Source organism: Panulirus ornatus, chromosome 55, assembly GCF_036320965.1.
Source record: "Panulirus ornatus isolate Po-2019 chromosome 55, ASM3632096v1, whole genome shotgun sequence".
Classification (NCBI taxonomy): Eukaryota; Metazoa; Arthropoda; class Malacostraca; order Decapoda; family Palinuridae; genus Panulirus; species Panulirus ornatus.
Window position 1 is genome coordinate 16,559,191 of NC_092278.1, and position 19,772 is coordinate 16,578,962.

A 19,772-nucleotide genomic window follows, 5' to 3' on the forward strand; every position below is an offset into this window, starting at 1 on the left:
ATCAAACCACCTCACACCACATATTGTCCTCAAACATCTCATTTGCAGCACATCCACCCTCCTCCGCACAACTCTATCCATAGCCCACACCTCGCAACCATATAACATTGTTAGAACCACTATTCCTTCAAGCATGCCCATTTTTGCTTTCTAAGATAACATTCTCAACTTCCACACATTTTTCAGCGCTCCCAGAACTTTTGCCCACTCCCCTACCCTATGATTCACTCCCAGATATGTAAAACACTTCACTTCCTCCAGTTTTTCTCCATTCAAGCTTACCTCCCAATTGACTTGTCCCTCAACCCTACTGTACCTAATAACCTTACTCTTATTCACATTTACTCTCAGCTTTCTTCTTTCTGAATTATTTGATATATTAAAAACAGAATGGAAAAAGGTGAGAACAATGGAAGTAAGGGGAGTGGGGGAGGAATGGGATGTATTTAGGAAATCAGTGATGGAGTGCGCAAAAGATGCTTGTGGCATGAGAAGCGTGGGAGGTGGGTTGATTAGAAAGGGTAGTGAGTGGTGGGATGAAGAAGTAAGATTATTAGTGAAAGAGAAGAGAGAGGCATTTGGACGATTTTTGCAGGGAAAAATGCATTTGAGTGGGAGAGGTATAAAAGAAAGAGACAGGAGGTCAAGAGAAAGGTGCAAAAGGTGAAAAAGAGGGCAAATGAGAGTTGGGGTGAGAGAGTATCATTATATTTTAGGGAGAATAAAAAGATGTTTTCGAAGGTGGTAAATAAAGTGCGTAAGACAAGGGAGCAAATGGGAACTTCAGTGAAGGGGGCTAATGGGGAGGTGATAACAAGTAGTGGTGATGTGAGAAGGAGATGGAGTGAGTATTTTGAAGGTTTGTTGAATGTGTTTGATGATAGAGTGGCAGATATAGGGTGTTTTGGTCGAGGTGGTGTGCAAAGTGAGAGGGTTAGGGAAAATGATTTGGTAAACAGAGAAGAGGTAGTAAAAGCTTTGCGGAAGATGAAAGCCGGCAAGGCAGCAGGTTTGGATGGTATTGCAGTGGAATCTATTAAAAAGGGGGGTGACTGTATTGTTGACTGGTTGGTAAGGTTATTTAATGTATGTATGACTCATGGTGAGGTGCCTGAGGATTGGCGGAATGCGTGCATAGTGCCATTGTACAAAGGCAAAGGGGATAAGAGTGAGTGCTCAAATTACAGAGGTATAAGTTTGTTGAGTATTCCTGGTAAATTATATGGGAGGGTATTGATTGAGAGGGTGAAGGCATGTACAGAGCATCAGATTGGGGAAGAGCAGTGTGGTTTCAGAAGTGGTAGAGGATGTGTGGATCAGGTGTTTGCTTTGAAGAATGTATGTGAGAAATACTTAGAAAAGCAAATGGATTTGTATGTAGCATTTATGGATCTGGAGAAGGCATATGATAGAGTTGATAGAGATGCTCTGTGGAAGGTGTTAAGAATATATGGTGTGGGAGGCAAGTTGTTAGAAGCAGTGAAAAGCTTTTATCGAGGATGTAAGGCATGTGTACGTGTAGGAAGAGAGGAACGTGATTGGTTCTCAGTGAATGTAGGTTTGTGGCAGGGGTGTGTGATGTCTCCATGGTTGTTTAATTTGTTTATGGATGGGATTGTTAGGGAGGTAAATGCAAGAGTTTTGGAAAGCGGGGCAAGTATGAAGTCTGTTGTGGATGAGAGAGCTTGGGAAGTGAGTCAGTTGTTGTTCACTGATGATACAGTGCTGGTGGCTGATTCATGTGAGAAACTGCAGAAGCTGGTGACTGAGTTTGGTAAAGTGTGTGAAAGAAGAAAGTTAAGAGTAAATGTGAATAAGAGCAGGGTTATTAGGTACAGTAAGGTTGAGGGTCAAGTCAATTGGGAGGTAAGTTTGAATGGAGAAAAACTTGAGGAAGTAAAGTGTTTTAGATATCTGGGAGTGGATCTGGCAGCAGATGGAACCATGGAAGCGGAAGTGAATCATAGGGTGGGGGAGGGGGCGAAAATTCTGGGAGCCTTGAAGAATGTGTGGAAGTCGAGAACATTATCTCGGAAAGCAAAAATGGGTATGTTTGAAGGGATAGTGGTTCCAACAATGTTGTATGATTGCAAGGCGTGGGCTATGGATAGAGTTGTGCGCAGGAGGATGGATGTGCTGGAAATGAGATGTTTGAGGACAATGTGTGGTGTGAGGTGGTTTGATTGAGTAACTAATGTAAGGGTGAGAGAGATGTGTGGAAATAAAAAGAGCATGGTTGAGAGAGCAGAAGAGGGTGTTTTGAAATGGTTTGGGCACATGGAGAGAATGAGTGAGGAAAGATTGACCAAGAGGATATATGTGTCGGAGGTGGAGGGAACGAGGAGAAGTGGGAGACCAAATTGGAGGTGGAAAGATGGAGTGAAAAAGATTTTGAGTGATCAGGGCCTGAACATGCAGGAGGGTGAAAGGAGGGCAAGGAATAGAGTGAATTGGATCGATGTGGTATACCGGGGTTGACGTGCTGTCAGTGGATTGAATCAGGGCATGTGAAGCATCTGGGGTAAACCATGGAAAGTTGTGTGGGGCCTGGATGTGGAAAGGGAGCTGTGGTTTTGGGCATTATTGCATGACAGCTAGAGACTGAGTGTGAACGAATGGGGCCTTTGTTTTCTTTTCCTAGCGCTACCTCGCACACATGAGGGGGAAGGGGGATGGTATTCCATGTGCGGCTAGGTGGCGATGGGAATGAATAAAGGCAGACAGTGTGAATTGTGTGCATGGGTATATATGTATGTGTCTGTGTGTGTATATAATGTGTACATTGAGATGTATAGGTATGTATATTTGCGTGTGTGGACATGTATGTATATACATGTGTATTGGGGTGAGTTGGGCCATTTCTTTCGTCTGTTTCCTTGCGCTACCTCGCAAACGCGGGAGACAGCGGCAAAGCAAAATAAATAAATAAATATTAAAAACCTTTAAGCAGCCTAAAATTTTGTTTTCACAATATCTGAATTATTTGATATGTTGAAAACTTGTGAATAGTCAAAAAAAAAAAAAAAAAAAAAAGATTTCTGCAACGGCTTATTTCCTCAAGTATTTTGGATAACAAAGATATTACTGTGCTTCATTAGATTGATTTAGTGTTGTATTTGGTAATGTAAGTATAGAAATTATGAAAAATACCAATACATATTTTTTGTGCATGTTGTTGTGGTATTTATTCATAACTTATTTACAGGCGGTAGAATTTTTAGCAGAGTGGTCCATAACACCTTCAAATATGGCCTTTCTGAGGGTTAACACAGGAGTGTTTGATCCTACACTAATAGGTGACAAGAGCAAGTGGTTTGCCCACACCCTAGAGCCTATAGGATTCAGAGTGTGGCAGGAAGGCAGCTCTTTGGGTGCAACACTTAGAGCTGGCACACAGGTTGATAATCCTCCAACAGGTATGTAATATGCATTGTAGTTTGCTTATGGTTTCATATTGTACATCATATTTCAGTATCATTACTGATTAGCTCATAAAGTAATAATGCCTTGTTGTACAAGTGAATGTACAAATTTTGTATTTGTGTGATACAAAATGTAATAGGGTGATATGTTTTCATGTGTATTTCATACATTTTCGATATTTCTCACATGAGAAAGGTAGCATCATGAACAGGTGCAGGAACCATAGAGAGAGAAAAAAAAATTGGCTTCTTTCTGTTACTTCTCCTGGAAAATAGTACTTGAGGGGAGGGTTTCCAGCCCCACCTCTTACTCATCTTGATTACCTTCTATGGCATGAAAGAAATACTCAGATGTTATTCTGTTTTCCCTTTTGTCAGAGGATTTCCAGCCCCACCTCTTAACTATCTTGATTACCTTCTATGACATGAAAGAAATACTCAAATGTTATTCTGTTTTCACTTTTTTCTAAGGATAATTTGGAATTAAATTTGAATGTCTTTAGAAATGGAGGATTGTATTGTTGAGTGGTTAACTAGAATACTTAGAAAAACAAATGGATTTGTATGTAGCATTCATGGATCTGGAAAAGGCATATGATAGAATTGATAGAGATGCTCTGTGGAAGGTATTAAGAATATATGGTGTGGGAGACAAGTTGCTGGAAGCAGTGAAAAGATTTTATCGAGGATGTAAGGCTTGTGTATGGGTAGGAAGAGAGGAAAGTGATTGGTTGTCAGTGAATGTCGGTTTGCGGCAGGGGTGCGTGATGTCTCCATGGTTGTTTAATTTGTTTTTGGATGGGGTTGTTAGGGTGGTGAATGCAAGAGTTTTGGAGAGAGGGGCAAGTATGAAGTCTGTTGTGGATGAGAGGGCTTGGGAAGCAAGTCAGTTGTTGTTCGCTGATGATACAGTGCTGGTGGCTGATTCGGGTAAAAAACTGCAGAGGCTGGTGACTGAGTTTGGTAAAGTGTGTGAAAGAAGAAAGCTGAAAGTGAATGTGAATAAGAGCAAGGTTATTAGGTACAGTATTGTTGAGGGACAAGTCAATTGGGAGGTAAGTTTGAATAGAGAAAAACTGGAGGAAGTAAAGTGTTTTAGATATCTGGGAGTGGATTTGGCAGCGGATGGAACCATGGAAGTGGAAGTGAGTCACAGGGTAAGGGAGGGGGCGAAAGTTCTGGGAGCATTGAAAAATGTGTGGAAGGCGAGAACATTATCCTGGAAAGCAAAAATGGGTATGTTTGAAGGAATAGTGGTTCCAACAATGTTATATGGTTGCGAGGCATGGGCTGTAGATAGGGTTGTGCAGAGGAGGGTGGATGTGTTGGAAATGAGATGTTTGAGGACAGTATGTGGTGTGAGATGGTTTGATCGAGTAAGTAATGAAAGGGTAAGAGAGATGTGTGGTGATAAAGAGAGAGTGGTTGAGAGAGCAGAAAAGGGTGTATTGAAATGGTTTGGGCACATGGAGAGAGTGAGTGAGGAAAGATTGACAATGAGGATAAATGTGTCAGAGGTGAACGGAACAAGGAGAAGTGGGAGACCAAATTGGAGGTGGAAGGATGGAGTGAAAAAGATTTTGAGCAATCAGGGCCTGAACATACAGGAGGGTGAAGGAGGGTGTGCAAGGAATAGAGTGAATTGGAACGATGTGGTATACCGGGGTGGACTTGCTGTCAATGGATTGAACCAGGGCATGTGAAACGTCTGAGGTAAACCATGGAAAGTTGTGTGGGGCCTGGATGTGTAAAGGGAGTTGTGGTTTCGGTGCATTATACATGACAGCTAGAGACTGAGTGTGAACAAATGTGGCCTTTGTTGTCTTTTCCTAGCGCTACCTTGTGCAGGGGGAGGGGGCTGTCATTTCATGTGTGGCAGGGTGGCGACGGGAGTGAATAAAGGCAGTAAGTATGAATTATGTATATGAATGATGTATATGTCTGTGTATGTATATTTTTTCTTTTTTTTTTTTTTTTTGCTTTGTCGCTGTCTCCTGCGTTTGCGAGGTAGCGCAAGGAAACAGACAAAAGAAATGGCCCAACCCACCCATATACACATGTATATACATACGTCCACACACGCAAATATACATACCTACACAGCTTTCCATGGTTTACCCCAGACGCTTCACATGCCCTGATTCAATCCACTGACAGCACGTCAACCCCGGTATACCACATCGATCCAATTCACTCTATTCCTTGCCCTTCTTTCACCCTCCTGCATGTTCAGGCCCCGATCACACAAAATCTTTTTCACTCCATCTTTCCACCTCCAATTTGGTCTCCTACTTCTCCTCGTTCCCTCCACCTCCGACACATATATCCTCTTGGTCAATCTTTCCTCACTCATTCTCTCCATGTGCCCAAACCATTTCAAAACACCCTCTTCTGCTCTCTCAACCACGCTCTTTTTATTTCCACACATCTCTCTTACCCTTACGTTACTTACTCGATCAAACCACCTCACACCACACATTGCCCTCAAACATCTCATTTCCAGCACATCCATCCTCCTGTGCACAACTCTATCCATAGCCCACGCCTCGCAACCATACAACATTGTTGGAACCACTATTCCTTCAAACATACCCATTTTTGCTTTCCGAGATAATGTTCTCGACTTCCACACATTCTTCAAGGCTCCCAGGATTTTCGCCCCCTCTCCCACCCTATGATCCACTTCTGCTTCCATGGTTCCATCCACTGCCAGATCCACTCCCAGATATCTAAAACACTTTACTTCCTCCAGTTTTGCTCCATTCAAACTTACCTCCCAATTGACTTGACCCTCAACCCTACTGTACCTAATAACCTTGCTCTTATTCACATTTACTCTTAACTTTCTTCTTTCACACACTTTACCAAACTCAGTCACCAGCTTCTGCAGTTTCTCACATGAATCAGCCACCAGCGCTGTATCATCAGTGAACAACAACTGACTCACTTCCCAAGCTCTCTCATCCCCAACAGACTTCATACTTGCCCCTCTTTCCAAAACTCTTGCATTTACCTCCCTAACAATCCCATCCATAAACAAATTAAACAACCATGGAGACATCACACACCCCTGCCGCAAACCTACATTCACTGAGAACCAATCACTTTCCTCTCTTCCTACACATACACATGCCTTACATCCTCGATAAAAACTTTTCACTGCTTCTAACAACTTGCCTCCCACACCATATATTCTTAATACCTTCCACAGAGCATCTCTATCAACTCTATCATATGCCTTCTCCAGATCCATAAATGCTACATACAAATCCATTTGCTTTTCTAAGTATTTCTCACATACATTCTTCAAAGCAAACACCTGATCCACACATCCTCTACCACTTCTGAAACCACAATGCTCTTCCCCAATCTGATGCTCTGTACATGCCTTCACCCTCTCAATCAATGCCCTCCCATATAATTTACCAGGAATACTCAACAAACTTATACCTCTGTAATTTGAGCACTCACTCTTATCCCCTTTGCCTTTGTACAATGGCACTATGCACGCATTCCGCCAATCCTCAGGCACCTCACCATGAGTCATACATACATTAAATAACCTTACCAACCAGTCAGTAATACAGTCACCCCCTTTTTTTAAATAAATTCCACTGCAATACCATCCAAACCTGCTGCCTTGCCGGCTTTCATCTTCCGCAAAGCTTTTACTACCTCTTCTCCGTTTACCAAATCATTTTCCCTAACCCTCTCACTTTGCACACCACCTCGACCAAAACACCCTATGTCTGCCACTCTATCATCAAACACATTCAACAAACCTTCAAAATACTCACTCCATCTCCTTCTCACATCACCACTACTTGTTATCACCTCCCCATTTGCGCCCTTCACTGTAGTTCCCATTTGCTCCCTTGTCTTACGCACTTTATTTACCTCCTTCCAGAACATCTTTTTATTCTCCCTAAAATTTAATGATACTCTCACCCCAACTCTCATTTGCCCTCTTTTTCACCTCTTGCACCTTTCTCTTGACCTGTCTCTTTCTTTTATACCTCTCCCACTCAATTGCATTTTTTCCCTGCAAAAATCGTCCAAATGCCTCTCTCTTCTCTTTCACTAATAATCTTACTTCTTCATCCCACCACTCACTACCCTTTCTAATCAACCCACCTCCCACTCTTCTCATGCCACAAGCATCTTTTGCGCAATCCATCACTGATTCTCTAAATACATCCCATTCCTCCCCCACTCCCCTTACTTCCATTGTTCTCACCTTTTTCCATTCTGTACTCAGTCTCTCCTGGTACTTCCTCACACAAGTCTCCTTCCCAAGCTCACTTACTCTCACCACCCTCTTCACCCCAACATTCAGTCTTCTTTTCTGAAAACCCATACAAATCTTCACCTTAGCCTCCACAAGATAATGATCAGAGATCCCTCCAGTTGCACCTCTCAGCACATTTACATCCAAAAGTCACTCTTTCGCGCGCCTGTCAAGTAACACGTAATCCAATAACGCTCTCTGGCCATCTCTCCTACTTACATACGTATACTTATGTATGTATATATATATATGTATATTTCAAAATGTATAGGTATGTATATGTGCATGTGTTTATTTGTATGTATATACATGTGTATGTGGGTGGGTTGGGCCATTCTTTCTTGTTTCTTTGCGCTACCTCGCTAACGTGGGAGACAGTGACAAAGTATGATTAGAAAATATATAATAATGTTTAGAAATTTGGTCTTTTGTATTTTCCAGATGAGAGTGGTAGTGACTCTGAGGGTGGTGAAAGCACCAGCAGTTCTTACTCCTCCTTGAGTGATTTTGTTTCTGAGATGCAGTCATCTGACCTCTCCCCAGGTACTGTCATTATTAGCTTATTAGTTTGTGAGATGTATTTATATATGACTTTATTTTTTAAGGAAAGCAGTAGATCATGCAGATTATTTTTTTCCATTGCTATTTAGAATTTCTCAAGTTGCAGGTATTTAGTATCTATCTGGGAAATCTTATTGGGCCACATGTTTTTTCAATTTGATTACTGTGTGTTTTCATTATATAGGTCTTCTTGTTGAGTGAAATTTGAGGAATGGTAAGCTTGCCCTAGATATTGCTCTTTCTGTCACTGCCTGCCCACCGTTTTCAGTTGTTTTTATACCTTTCTCACCATTTTCTAGGACTTCCAGAACAGCTCCTTTTGGGATTTCTTTTTTTTGTTTTTGTTTTGCTTGTGTGCCTTTTGAACTCCCCTCTTCTTATATGGTTCTGTATTCATGATCATTCACTTCAGTCTCTAATTCTGTGAGTTCCTTTCATGTCTCATGACTCCCTTCAAGTCCATAATTTGATTCCTCAATTTCTTCATTTTCAACTCCGGTTGTTTTACCTTTTTATCACATTTCTTGATGATTGCCCATGATGTCCCCAAACATTTATTCACTGGTGATACATCCTTCATTTCTACTGTGTGACTTATCCTTAATGATCTTGTCCCAATTGACTGGTTTTAATAAATGCCCTTATATGAATCCATACCAGATTATAATCCAGTTTGAATAAAAGTTTCACTACTTTTCCTTTTTTGTTTGTGTTTGATAATATACTGTCCCAGCTGTTTTGGTTAACTTCCCTGCCTTCTTATCAAGTCTCTGTTCTTCTTGGCTCAGGCAGTGTTAAAGATCTGAAACTATCTATTTGTATCTGTATCTGTATCTCTGATGCCCTTTCCCTCTGGAAACTCTCCCTCAGGGGTGACTGCAGCAGTAGAGTCTCCATAACTGAACTCCAGTCCTACTTTTGTTCCCTCAAATTGATAATGATAATCAATAAATTTGCATATTTTAGGTGTGGGTGTTTATATTGGGTACTTCTTTCAGCATATTAGAGCTGATACAGTATTCAGAAGCAGTCAGATTATGTGTATTTCAGTAACATTATTTTTTCAGAAATCATCATTTTTATTGTGATTTTTGCTCTTCAGGATGTGGTGCTGCAACAGAAAAGGAGAAGGCAACTTTATCCTCTGGCCTAGACCCTCGCTCAGTCTTTCATCCTCCTTCCTGCCTTCAGCTTCCTGGGGCTGTATCCTCAGATTCGGGTAAGCTTTTATTGTACCTAAAATACTTCGTAGGATATGACTACAGGCTTTGAGCAATTTTATAATATGAAAGTACTATCTTGTTCAGCATAGATTAAGAGTTCAGCAGTTGGAAATTTTCATTTGGTAATTTTTCTGAGTATGGAGTATTTATGAAAAATTGTGTCGTTACAATCATAGATTACAAATTTTTGTTAAATCATTCATATGGAATGGGTAGTGTGACATGAGAGAAGTCATGTGTTCTATGAGGTCACCCTGTAGAGGTGGATCAGTTGTGCCTATGAAGGTGAGTAGGATTTTGCATTAATCTGTTGTGGATCAGTTTTTCATAGGGTTTAAATACTAAAGACAGAAGTAATGTGTTGGTTTAGGTGGTTGGGGATGTAAGGAGGTTTGGAAGGCTTTAAAACTGGTATTATACTAAGAAGTTCCAGATGTTAGGAGTGGTTGAAGATGTCTGTAAGTTTGTGTTTTCAGGGCATGTTGTAGGAGAGCTCTTTAAGGTTTTAGTTGCATTGCTTGTATTGATAGAAGTGAAGGATGGTTGGCCAGTTTTAGGATACATTTTATGAGGATTTTCATGACTTTCCTGATTAGGGGTGATGTTGGTTGGTTATTGATTTTTGAGTTATGTTTCATGATTATTTTTGTATTTCTTTGGGAGAAGTTATGTTGTTGGAATAGATCAGAATAGCCTCATGAATGGTAGCTAGACATTATTGTAGGGGAAGCGTGGATCTCCAACCTCTAAAGTACATCAGAGGTAGTTGCTGTGTATCCCATGGTTCATTGTGTTGAGGACGGAGTGCCACGTAGTAGTTTGCCTTTCAATGATGAAGTTGGTGATGGTATTTAGGGTGGATTTTTTTTCTGAACTTTACTGATGATTAGTTATGTCTAAGCTTGTTTCTTTGTTTTATGAGCTGTTTAAATTGCGGGGAGAAGTTTGGGTTATATTTCTTTTCATGTTCTTGTGCAGGTGATTTTTGCTGGTTTGGGAAGAGAAGCTGATGAAGTGTGTGATAGCATGATTTATTGACTGGAAATTACCTATACGTAAGGTTTGGAGTTTTTTTTTCAATATACTGTGTGAAACCTGGGCAGTCTACTTTCCTGTAACTTGTATGTCTTTCTGATGGAGGAGCCATATGGAGTGCTAGATATTGCATTAGATTGTTGACCATACCGAACACCTTTTTTATGTTGCTTAACCCTGATATTAAGAACCTTACCAATTTGACCAGTGTAAAACTGATCACACTTTTCACAGGGGATATTGTACATGTGACCCTTTTGAGCTGTTATGGAATTACAGGGGGTGACTGTATTGTTGACTGGTTGGTAAGGTTATTTAATGTATGTATGACTCATGGTGAGGTGCCTGAGGATTGGCGGAATGCGTGCATAGTGCCATTGTACAGAGGCAAAGGGGATAAGAGTGAGTGCTCAAATTACAGAGGTATAAGTTTGTTGAGTATTCCTGGTAAATTATATGGGAGGGTATTGATTGAGAGGGTGAAGGCATGTACAGAGCATCAGATTGGGGAAGAGCAGTGTGGTTTCAGAAGTGGTAGAGGATGTGTGGATCAGGTGTTTGCTTTGAAGAATGTATGTGAGAAATACTTAGAAAAGCAAATGGATTTGTATGTAGCATTTATGGATCTGGAGAAGGCATATGATAGAGTTGATAGAGATGCTCTGTGGAAGGTATTAAGAATATATGGTGTGGGAGGCAAGTTGTTAGAAGCAGTGAAAAGTTTTTATCGAGGATGTAAGGCATGTGTACGTGTAGGAAGAGAGGAACGTGATTGGTTCTCAGTGAATGTAGGTTTGCGGCAGGGGTGTGTGATGTCTCCATGGTTGTTTAATTTGTTTATGGATGGGGTTGTTAGGGAGGTGAATGCAAGAGTTTTGGAAAGAGGGGCAAGTATGAAGTCTGTTGGGGATGAGAGAGCTTGGGAAGTGAGTCAGTTGTTGTTCACTGATGATACAGCGCTGGTGGCTGATTCATGTGAGAAACTGCAGAAGCTGGTGACTGAGTTTGGTAAAGTGTGTGAAAGAAGAAAGTTAAGAGTAAATGTGAATAAGAGCAAGGTTATTAGGTACAGTAGGGTTGAGGGTCAATTCAATTGGGAGGTGAGTTTGAATGGAGAAAAACTGGAGGAAGTGAAGTGTTTTAGATATCTGGGAGTGGATCTGGCAGCGGATGGAACCATGGAAGCGGAGGTGGATCATAGGGTGGGGGAGGGGGCGAAAATTCTGGGAGCCTTGAAGAATGTGTGGAAGTCGAGAACATTATCTCGGAAAGCAAAAATGGGTATGTTTGAAGGAATAGTGGTTCTAACAATGTTGTATGGTTGCGAGGCGTGGACTATGGATAGAGTTGTGCGCAGGAGGATGGATGTGCTGGAAATGAGATGTTTGAGGACAATGTGTGGTGTGAGGTGTTTTGATCGAGTAAGTAACGTAAGGGTAAGAGAGATGTGTGGAAATAAAAAGAGCGTGGTTGAGAGAGCAGAAGAGGGTGTTTTGAAATGGTTTGGTCACATGGAGAGAATGAGTGAGGAAAGATTGACCAAGAGGATATATGTGTCGGAGGTGGAGGGAACGAGGAGAAGAGGGAGACCAAATTGGAGGTGGAAAGTTGGAGTGAAAAAGATTTTGTGTGATCGGGGCCTGAACATGCAGGAGGGTGAAAGGAGGGCAAAGAATAGAGTGAATTGGAGCGATGTGGTATACCGGGGTTGACGTGTTGTCAGTGGATTGAATCAAGGCATGTGTATGGGGGTGGGTTGGGCCATTTCTTTCGTCTGTTTCCTTGCGCTGCCTCGCAAACGCGGGAGACAGCGAAAAAAAGAAAAAAAAAAAATATTACTGAAGACTATATTGATATTTACAGTTTTTAGACTATTGGGATTACCCTATTGTGAGAACTTGCTAAGTGTTCCTGTTTTATTAAAAACTTTTAATATTCTAAAATCTAAAATCCATACATTTCTTGTTTCTGTGGGTTATGTGTAATATTATATTGTCTTTAGCATAGCATGGCAGACACTTAGTAATGGCTTTGTCCATTGTTGTTGTCTATCTGTTATCCATTTGCTCACTTAGTAATAGTTTTATTCATTGTTGTTGTCTATCGGTTATTCATTCGTCCATCTGTTATTGTCTGTGCATTCGCCATCTCTCCTTCCCTCTATTGGTCCTTATGTCTGATTTTTGTCCCTCTGTCCATCCGTGATCTTTCATCAAGATTCACACTTTACCCTTCGGTGTAAACTTGGTCACAACTGGAAAATTCTGAGTAAGACTCTCTTGAAACTTCATACAGATGTTTTACAGCATTTAAAGAATTGTTTGCCAGAACACCCATTACTCCAGTTTGGATTTTGCCTGCTTTGGGCCACTTGCAGAAATGTTTAACTGAAATCAGTTCCCCTCATAGCTTGAAGAAAATTCATCCTTTGGCCATGAAACTTTATGCTGCTGTTTCTCAACATCCTGAGACTTAGTATGTTGATGTGTTTTTATGCTTCATTTTAAAAGGTTTAATTTGAAATTTAACCTGGATCACAGCTTCAAGAAAATACCATCCATGGTCATGGAACTTAATACATATGTCTTTGATGTTTAACAAACAATATATCAGTCCTGTTTTATTTCAAATAACTATGCTGCACTGCAGGTAACACAAGCATTCCTTGGAACGCTCTTCAAGTTTATATTTTACAAGTACTTTTAAATTGGAAACTAATGTAGTTTGGGAACAGATGTAGTGAGGGAAATCAGAGATGTAGCTCTTGAAAACAATGAGGAGATGAAGAAATGCAAAGGTGCTGTAGCTAAGGATGAATTTATTTATTTGTAAATAAAGGCTTTTAGCTTCTCTTAGAAATGTCCATAAATATCTTGGAGGTTACATTGGTAATCATGTATTCATTTATTATTTACAAAAATATGAATTTTCTTATTTCACTCTTAAGCAGCACTGAGTCAGGCGGGATCCATGTCGACTTCCTCATCTCGCTCATCATTGTCCTCTGCTGATCAGAGAGATGATGATGATGAAGAAGAAACAGGAGAAGGTGTCATGAACTTAGAAGATGCTGATAAACTTACAGCGCCTGCACTTTCATTACATCCACTACCACTTAGAACAGAAACACTGGTGAGATATTACTGTATAGGATTCTTATGCATTTTGTAGTAATTCTGTTGTAATTTTCATGTATTATAATTTGAATGATGTCTGGAATGATGATGATATATAGGTAGTGATTCATTTATTTTCTGTATCCAATGAAGCATAAACGAGAAAAAGAAAATGAGGATGAAATATAAAGGACAATATTTTACCGCATGACTCATTTTCCCATTAATATGTTCTTGCTTTGTTCTCTGTTCTAAATATTTAGCGTCAAACACTGGAGGTGTTTCTAGACTCTGTCTGATCGTAGCATATCTTTGAGGAGTTGCAGAAGCTTGTAAGTGTGTTTTGTGATATATGTAAGTGTAAGTGATTGAAGGTAAATGCTAGTAAAAGTAAAATAATGGAGTTTGAAAGGAAAGAGTGTGAAAGTATAGATTTTACAAAGTCCCATTGAGTGAGAGAAGAAAGTATATTAAACACTATCATAGATATGGGGAGAAAGACTGAAAGAGTTGACTGAATTTAAGTATTTAGGAGCTAATTGGGTAAGTTTGGTGGTGTGGAAGTTGAGATGAAGGAGAGAGCAATACAGGGAATAGGAGTCATTTGGTCCTGTAACAGAATAATGAAGGGTAGAGGTGTAAGTATTGAAGTGAGGAAAGGATTAAGGGATGCCATAGTCCTGTGCAGCTGGAGCATCGATGTGGAATGAGTCACAGAGGTTAGGAATCTAAGGTATGAAAATGACTAGATGGAATGAACAGAGAAATGAGTGGTGTATTCAAGATTGGTGTGGCAGGGAATGCAAAGGAATGAATAGTGGAGTGGTATAGTTGATGGAATGTATTACTTTGAGGTGGTTTGGTTATGTGGAGAAAATGCAAGATGCGAGTTTATAATGAGAGTGTATGATAAAGCAATTAAAGAAGTTAGTGTTTAAGGAAGAGGGAAATAGAATACTGGAGGGAGAGAAATGGTGAAAAATTGTGCAGAATGGTGAATGTGAGGGAGGCATGTAATGACAAGGATAAGTGCATATTTTTTTTTGCCATGGCCATCCCTTTGATGGAAGTTCCTGGAGGAAACAGACATTAGAAATCTAGATAGATAAATAGATTTGATACTGCAAGGGCTCTGTAACAGGGGTCCTGAGATTATGATATTGATTGATGATCCATCTGAAGAATCTAACAGCTTGTGATATTTCTCATATCTGTATACCATTTTTGGTCTGGGACTCTACCTCCTTACTCTTCCTTGTATCTGCTTGCAATACTTTTTATGTTTAGGAAACTTTTTTCCTTGCCCTCATGGGACAAGTTCATATTTATCTGTGTGCTTGCTTTTTCATATATCTCAGGTTAAAGGCTTGGATTAAAGTTTTGTTATTGTCATGGCTTACGGGGAGACTAAGGTGTTACCAGCTCCACCTGTTTGTTATTATGCTGCAAGTGAAAAGTCATCTTTGATGAGGCAGTATTATTGTTTGTTGATAAAAGAAAGTAAAGTCTTGTCTGGATACAAGTACTCTTTTAGTGTACAGTTAGAATAGGCTAAGTAACAGAAGTGTAAATGCAGGCATTATACAAAGCTGCTTGATGATACAAAAAGTCATAGGATAGGGCCCCACTGCTATAGACCTTTCTCTATATACAGTGCAAATAGGTAATTTCAAGTACATAGATGCACAGTATCTCATGACTGGGTGATTGGATATTGGTCAGACTTGCACACAGGCACATATGTTTGATAAGGGTGGCCAGACTCAAGGACCAGTGTCTTATTTGCTAATATGTTACTGAACCTTGGTTGTTATTATTATTGTAGTTATTATTATTCCATGAATGGACTGGAATAATAATATTGCTAGGTGTAGACAGCAAAGGCCACATTTGTTCACACTCGGTCATTAGCTGTCATGTGTAATGCACTGAAACCACTTTTGCTCCCAATCCACATCCAGGCCCCACATACCTTTCCATGGTTTACCCCAGATGCTTCACATGCCCTCGTTTAATGCATTGACAGCACGTGTATTCAGTAAATCTTGACTGTCCAGTTGATTTGGTCCAGATTTGTACCTCGCATACTACTAACAAAACTTTACGTTTGGTGAATTTTTAAGATCAAGGTCTTGGTTAGAAGGTCTAATATACTGAAATGCTTGCAAAGGCTTGTGTATATCAAATTTCTTGGCTAGATTATTGGATGTAGATGATACATGCACCGCTGGTACCACAGGCAAAGTTATGCAGTTAATTAAGTTTTCACTTTTGGGATTTAAGATCAAAGTCATAAGCTATTGTGTTATAAAATGTTACTAAAAGATTGTGAACACATTATCTGTAGACTTTGAAAATAAATGTGGATCAAACTTATATCAAAAACACTATGTTTAGTCCTATACCAGGCTAAGTTTTATAGGTTGGATCAGAGCTTCTAAAGTATTGTACCTAAATGCTACAACATGGTTGTGTACACAGTATTCAAAGACTAGGTTAATGGCAATGGACCAAACTTAAAACACATAAATTATGTAGAAATTATTGTGTCTTGATAAAGTTGACATTCAATAAGGGGGTACAAAACCATATGCACGGGGCTTAAGTGTTTTACTGGTACATTTTCTGTTCATGTTTTTACTGTATTTTCATATCTTGATATCACCATGCCAGGAAAAAAGTGATGAGGTCTTCACACCAGAAAGTGACTCAGCAACAACAACACCAAAGACAGTGGTGAGCAATAATCAGTCACCACTTCCCCACATAAGCCCCACCCCTTCTGTCAGTAGTGATGCCTCCATAGCAACCTCTTCTTCAGAACGTGATAGACCCACAACTCCACGCCCAAGGACATTTTCTAAGGGGGTGAGTTAAGAGCAGGTGGTTTGCTTTAGATGGAGTTTTATTTCACAATACTTGAAAATTGATAAAAAGAAAATGAAATATGTTGTGGCACTTAAAGAAAAATATCAAGATAATGAAATATATGGCAGTTAAAGGTAAATATCAAGACATTGAATTATGAAGTAGCAGTTAAAGTTGAATATAAAGAAAATAAGATATGATGTGGCAGTTAATGCATTGTAATAGACTTTTGCTGTTACAATTTACTTATTTTGGTCAGTAGAATTATCAGTAAAAACAGCTCAATAATAGAAAATTGGGTGAAGCTTTCAGTTGCAATGATCTTTGAATACTGACGTTTTTGAATACTGACACATGGTGCAGCTCTATAAAATCATGTTTAATTAGGAATTTTTTATGATTTATTGATACATATTTAGAGTGAGGAAAGATTGATAAATAGGATATATATGTCAGAGGTGGAGGGAACAAGGAGAAGCAGGAGACCAAATTGGAGGTGGAAGGATGGAGTGAAAAATTTTTTTGAGTATTCGGTGCTTGAACATACAGGAGGGTGAGAGACATGCAAGGAATAGAGTGAATTGGAATAGTGTGGTATACCAGGGTTGACATGCTGTCAATGGACTGAGCCAGGGCATGTGAAGCTTCTGGCATAAACCATGGAAAGGTCTGTGGAGCCTGGATGTGGATAGGGAGCTGTAGTTTTTGTGCATTGCACATGACAGCTAGAGACTGAGAGTGAACAGATGTCGCCTTTTTTGTCTGTTTTCTTGGTGCTGCCTTGCTGAAGTGGGGGTAGCAATGCTGTTTCCTGTGGGACGAGGTAGTGTTAGGAATGGATGAAGGCAGGCAAGTATGAATATGTACTTGTTTATATATGTTTATGTCTGTGTGTGTATGTATATGTTGATATGTATATGTATGTATGTGTGCATATATGGGCATTTATATATATTGTGTATATAAGTGGATGGGCCATTCTTTGTCTGTTACCTGGCACTACCTTTGCTGACATGGGAAACAGCGATTATGTATAATGATATTGATAATGAATTAAGAAGTGTGTCAAAGATTTATGTTATTGTTTTGATAAAAGCTCATTCATCCTTGGTGTGGTTTCTTAGTCTCTGGCTAAGATCAGCTTTATTATTTTGATGTGTTCATTCATGATAGTTAAGAATGGAAAAGACCAGCATTATACAAAGAATATTGTTGAAATAAGACTTATCCCCTAAATTATTAGCTGTAGTAGTTAGAAAGATACTGTGTACGAATGGGTTGTAAATAGCAATATGAATAGAATATAGAGATTTGAATGATCATGTATCATATTAGAATTTGAAAAAGTACAATCTTTTTTCCAAATATATATGTGATATCTATAATATAAAAGTACATTACATGTAATTATTGCTTCTAGTGGTTGACTTTTAGATTTAGTTTTGTTTCAATTTCATTTGAAATACAGCAATAATTTTGAGCGGTAGTTTTTCTTTGAACTGAATTAAAGGCATTTTTGTGCCTAAGAATGAATTGCTTTTGATCTTTCCTGTAGGAGAATACTTTTGTTTTATGCTTTTCTTTTTCACATGTAAGTACATTATTCTTTTTTATAGGTGGTGTTACCATAATGCGTAGCTGTAGTTTTTGCTTCATACTCTTTACTAAATAGCTCATTTTTGATATATTGCATGGGATGATATCTATTTACAACATGATTAAACTGCTTCAGGCTGGCCCAGCACCCCAGAAGCAGAGCTCCTTTAGCACAATGTTAGCACGAGCATCCAGCCTTGGGTCTGGGAGTACAGGGGGAGGACCAACTAGACAGTGCTCCCAAAATTCATTGTTGGATCAATTTGCTTTCTCTGCAAAGGAGTTGATCAAAGAAAGACAGAATTCGCAAGAGGGATCATTTCTTTCTCAAGTAGACAAGGTATGGAACTGTACACCAGAATTCTTGAGGGGCAGGTGAATGAACTGATGATGGAATTCATCTTGTGGCCAAGATTTTATATATGATAATGACTTTATTATTTTTCAGTTACCATTATAGGATATTCTTATGTCTTCTATGTTGTCAAGTTTGAGGTGCTACTGAAATAGCAGTGGCCTTTGCTTTGACAAATTTTTGTGTGTGAAGTTGCCGAAACATCACTGATTGTTGGGTCAACCTGGACTCCAGTCTTGATAGATGTTGAATAGATTTTGAAATGAATCATTGGATGAATTTTCATGTATCATCAACTGATTAGACTATAAAAGTATTTTTCTTATTTAATATTTGTAGATAAATGGACCTTTGAATAGATTGACACAGTATGGTCTATTGGATTTGAAGTTAGTTGGACCAATCTACAGTTTGGAGTCCTGTGGTCTTCCTTTACCTTACATTTCTGCCCCAGGGCAGTAGTGAATATACAGAATATTTGATTGAAGGTTAACAGTAATGTTTTTTTGTGATCTAGAGTGAATTCTTTATGATGAGGAAGATATTTTTGTTGTACAAGAAATGCATTCAAAATGAAATAGAACACCACTGGAGTGATTGAAATTGAGAAGTAACACACAGTACTAAAGAGAGTATCAGAGGTCAAAGAAGGACATTGAAATGCATAAGTGCATGCAAACTGAAATATTGCGCAATGTAAACAATTTTTGTTGCTCTTTAAAGCAGTTTGAGAAATTTTGCTGCACAATTGGTGTATCAAGCAGAAAAGGGAAAATGTTTTCACAATTTTATTTATGTATTTAAGTTGTATAGTATTTACTTTATAAAGATTTTCTAATACTGAAAATTTTAAAAAGTGAGAATGAAATGACTGTTCCTTGTGTACAAGAAATTAACATGTTAATGTTATATATACATATACCTTTTTGCATTTAAAAGTTCTTTAGACAGTCTTAATCCTCAGATGCTTGAATTATGATTCCATCTTTAAAAGATATTTTATTTATAGTTTGTCTATGAAGTACAACTTTATTTAATTCATTTATGATTACCTCGGGACTAATGTCTGTTAAAAAGTTATGGTGTTACTTAGGACCTTTCTAAAGGCTTGTTCAGCCCAAGGCCTTGCTGCTTCCAGTACTAGGGAAATGTAGACTTCTTTAGGGTAATTTCTTTGATGAGACTTTACTTCCAAGGTACAACCTTGCCAAGGGTGGCTTTTGACTTGTAATGTAACCTTGAGCAGGTGAAGTTCAGTAACACTTGAATTATAACTAAAGTTGTAACATGACTTCAGTCCATAGCTAT

General features: G+C 39.1%; 1 protein-coding gene across 15 annotated transcripts in view; it reads left to right on the top strand.

The window, feature by feature from the left end:
* Positions 1-19,772, top strand: part of Rab3-GEF (Rab3 GDP-GTP exchange factor) — a 356,394-nt gene that overhangs the window by 105,473 nt on the left and 231,149 nt on the right. For 13 of the 15 annotated variants that reach the window (XM_071692877.1, XM_071692876.1, XM_071692888.1 and 10 more), the window contains 6 exons: positions 3,206-3,416; positions 8,152-8,253; positions 9,374-9,490; positions 13,477-13,661; positions 16,319-16,513; positions 18,246-18,449. In XM_071692877.1, the coding sequence (XP_071548978.1) occupies positions 3,206-3,416; positions 8,152-8,253; positions 9,374-9,490; positions 13,477-13,661; positions 16,319-16,513; positions 18,246-18,449 (1,014 nt within the window). The remainder of the gene's footprint in view (positions 1-3,205; positions 3,417-8,151; positions 8,254-9,373; positions 9,491-13,476; positions 13,662-16,318; positions 16,514-18,245; positions 18,450-19,772) is intronic. The other 2 variants (XM_071692878.1, XM_071692889.1) reach the window with 2 other exon arrangements.